At 43.2% G+C, this 3,697-nt stretch overlaps 1 protein-coding gene across 4 annotated transcripts in view; it reads left to right on the top strand.

Annotated features, from left to right (window-relative positions):
* The window catches only part of zic4 (zic family member 4), a 108,722-nt gene extending 105,327 nt beyond the window's left edge, over positions 1-3,395 (top strand). For 2 of the 4 annotated variants that reach the window (XM_086190879.1, XM_086190878.1), the window contains 2 exons: positions 1-271; positions 2,165-3,395. The exon at positions 1-271 is cut by the window's left edge. In XM_086190879.1, coding sequence (XP_086047005.1) covers positions 1-271; positions 2,165-2,604 — 711 coding nt within the window. In that variant the 3' untranslated portion in view covers positions 2,605-3,395. The remainder of the gene's footprint in view (positions 272-2,164) is intronic. The other 2 variants (XR_015110823.1, XR_015110824.1) reach the window with 1 other exon arrangement.
* The last annotated feature ends 302 nt before the right edge of the window (positions 3,396-3,697 follow it).

Here is a 3,697-nt window from a genome sequence, read left to right as displayed (position 1 = left end):
CCGAAGAAACTTTGCTCCAAAACTTACAGCACGATGCACGAACTCGTAACGCACGTGACGGTAGAACACGTCGGAGGACCAGAGCAGGCGAACCATATATGTTTTTGGGAAGAGTGTCCGAGGGAAGGCAAACCGTTTAAAGCCAAGTACAAACTTGTTAATCACATTCGTGTGCACACCGGAGAGAAACCGTTTCCATGCCCGTTCCCCGGCTGTGGGAAAGTGTTTGCAAGATCCGAGAATCTTAAGATTCACAAAAGGACGCACACAGGTCAGTAGCTCCGCATATATTTGTACACATTCCTAGAACTATTCATTCAAATTTCAAATAAGCTTCACAGGGAGAGGAATGCTTCAGATTTGTGTTTTTTTTAAATTATTTTTATTATTATATTACCATCATCTTAGATTTTAATATGTGATGAGTCAAGGCTGTGAATCACCGCGCTGCTGCTGCTGCTGCTACGTTGGTCCTGCTGGCCACCACCTGTTTGTTATGAGTTGCATCAGTGCTCGCAGGTTTTCCTTCTCCAAAGATCCAGCTATACGGGGGGATTATTGTACAGCTCACTCAGGCGTTTGACGGTTCAACCTCTTGTTTACACCACAGCACAAAAGACTGAGGCCCACGTCAGGTCCGTCCAAGTAGCTTAATGGATGCCAGGCATGACAGGGAAGCAGGAGAGAGCGACACGTTGGTTTTTATTCGGATTATTTTCTTTCTCCAGCCTTGTTTGCTGCTGATCATAACAACAATAATTCCTGTAATTGGATTCAATTTACAGATTTATATTGAAAGCGTGTTTCTCCATGGTGATTAAACTTTTCCTCCCTTTTTTTGGCGTGTGTGTGTGTGTGTGTGTGTGTGTGTGTCTCGTGTGTGTGTGTGTGTGTGTGTGTGAAAAGAATAAGCAACAAGTTGACAAGGCCAGACGGTTTTAGGTTATTGACCAACAGGTTGGAGAAAGAAATGTTGTTGTTGTTTTTTTTCAATTATAAATACTTGCAGCATTATTTTATTTTTATGTTTTTACGTTCGAAATCAACATGGCTGCTTCCGTCTTTAGCTCGGGTGCGTTCGTGAAGAGAGGGAAGAAAAAGAAGAAAAAAAAGAGGGGCCTCAAAATGTCGAGTCAGACTTGTAAAATTAAACGACTACATTCCTTTTTTTCCCCCTCGGTGGCTGCAAGCATGGCACCCTCTCACCCACCCCCCACCACCCCCACCCCCAGCACCAGCACCACCCCCCCCCTCCTCCTCCTTCTTCTTCTCTTGCTCCATTTCTGCACCCCTATGTATTATTCATATAATTTGCTCACATTACCTAAGTACAAATCTGTTAAATTATTTCTGTGTGTTGACTCCCGAGGGGCCTGGTCTTTTGGTATCATGTTTAAAACCTATCCGAAAGTGTGGTTATGATTGGGGCTGCCCCTGGGGTCTGTTCCTCGACACTTTCTTGTACTACACTAATATCCTTGATTGGCTCTCTCAACCCAACAGCTGAAGGTCAAATTGATATTCAACCCGCAAGTGTAATTAGACAGAGGCAATTACATATTCTCAAAAGCTTTAATCGGAGGAGGAAGAGAAAAAAAAATCAGCAGTGGATGATTTTCCGTGTAATTTATTCAGATTGTCTCTTTTTTTTATTTGCTTCGTCATAATCAGGTAGAAATTCTTGTTATTAAGACATAACGTGATAGATTGAGACTCTGCAGAGGGGTTCAAATATAGGAGCTCGGCCTAAGTTGGCACGCAGGTGGAGCTAATGTGGGTAATATAGGTTTCATTTATCATCTTTTTTTTCTTTTTTTTTTTTTTAAGTTGAAGCCCGATACGTTTCTGCGCTCGTTGCTCGTCTGGTTTGACGGATGCGCGTCAGGTGAGAAAATGAGAGGGAGAGAGAGAGAGAGAGCATCCAGGAAATAAATCTGTCTACATGACGTGATAATTTTAAGATTATTCCAAACAAAAAAAATCAAACGCCTGTTGTGTATTTTTTTTAATTTGCTGACATTCTGCTTTATTTTTTTAAATCCGTCCCATTGATTGCAGTGGTTTGAAACTCTAAACGATATAGATTTTTTGTCACTAAACCCTAATATTTCAAGTGTAATTTTCTCTCCACGTTACTGATTGACGGTGTTGTGGCTGCTAACAGGTGAGAAGCCCTTCAAGTGCGAGTTTGATGGCTGCGACAGACGCTTCGCCAACAGCAGCGACCGGAAAAAGCACTCGCACGTCCACACCAGCGACAAACCCTACAACTGCAAAGTGAGAGGCTGCGATAAGTCCTACACGCACCCCAGCTCCCTGAGGAAGCATATGAAGGTGCACTGCAAGTCCCCCCCGCCCAGCTCGGGCTACGAGTCCTCCACTCCGTCCCTGGTCTCCCCTTCTTCAGACTTGGGCCGTGAGCCAGGAGGCTCGTCGGTGCTGTCAGAGCCGGTTGGAGCCTCCCAGCCTGCAAATTTAAGCGAATGGTACGTGTGTCACAGTTCAGGTGCAAGTGGTGCCCAGACACCCCCAAGTGGCCCCTCTACACCCGACCCCACAGATGAACCCCCTTACAGAAACCAAGATCCGAGGGACGCGTTTTAACCCGGACTCAAGTGTGCCAAAATTCTGAAGAAGAAGGGGAAAAAAAAGTATTAAAAATACTTTGGCTTCTTTGCCTCAGTGACTGTAAAACCCCGCCACCCACGAGGGCCAAGAGACTCACATTTGGAAGAATAATGTGCAAAATTCAAGGCACAACAAAAGAATATATTTTCAAACTTTAAAAAAAAGAAAGAAAAGAAGGTTGGCTCCGTGCCTGAAGGTCCCACTTGTGGAGAGAGGCGTGTAAATGCGTTTGAATATGTGATGCGTTAATGTAGGCTAACAGGCATGTTTGTGTCAGATCCTTTTTTTTTTTTTGTAAATACCAGTTTTGTTTTTAATTTATTTTTCAATCCGATGATGGTTTTTTTGTATTATCGAACCAAAGTGCATGTTTCAATTAAGGCAAAAATGTACATTTGTAAATTTTGTAAGTTTTCGATGTGTTGTTGTTGATAGTTTTGTAAACTTCTGTCTCCGAGCAGTTTATCACTGCAGTTATTTGTATATTTGAACGTTTTATGTTTACATTCTCCCACTCACACGCACGCACTCAAACGCACGCACGCGCACACACACACACACACACACACACACACAGAGTCACACTCAGACACCTTTGTGCCAGAGGGTCACAATTGAACTGATATACGACCGTGGAATTTTCATGTTTTGATCCAAGTGGGCATTTTGTGATTTTTGTATCATTGTTGCCCCCCACCACCACCACCACCATTATATTTTTTTTTTTTGGGGGGGGGGGGCGTCTGAGATGGAGCGGCACTCAAAATGCGTACCGAATTGCCTTGTAATTTGTGAGTATTTTGAATAAATCTTGTATGACAAAAGTGAAAAGCGCTGACACAGTCGGTTCTGTCTAATTTACCATCTCAAAAGTTGGGAGGAAAAAAAATACCCTCTTTCGAGAAAGAGTGGGGGAAAAAAAACTGTTGCTTCCTTCATAATAACTCCGGCCATGTCTGTCGTTTGGAGGATTCAAATAAAGCTGCTCGGCTCCAAATAAATAAGATGATATTTAGTGTACTGGGCTGAAGGGGTCTCCGCTTGTGTTAAATCTTACTTTCTCAGCTGC

The sequence above is a fragment of the Aulostomus chinensis genome, chromosome 21 (genome assembly GCF_037954235.1).
Source record: "Aulostomus chinensis isolate RoL2024-O1b breed Wild chromosome 21, RoL_Achi_v1.0, whole genome shotgun sequence".
NCBI classification, from domain to species: Eukaryota; Metazoa; Chordata; class Actinopteri; order Syngnathiformes; family Aulostomidae; genus Aulostomus; species Aulostomus chinensis.
Note: the sequence above shows the minus strand (reverse complement) of the source record. Positions and strands in the feature narration are given on the sequence as shown.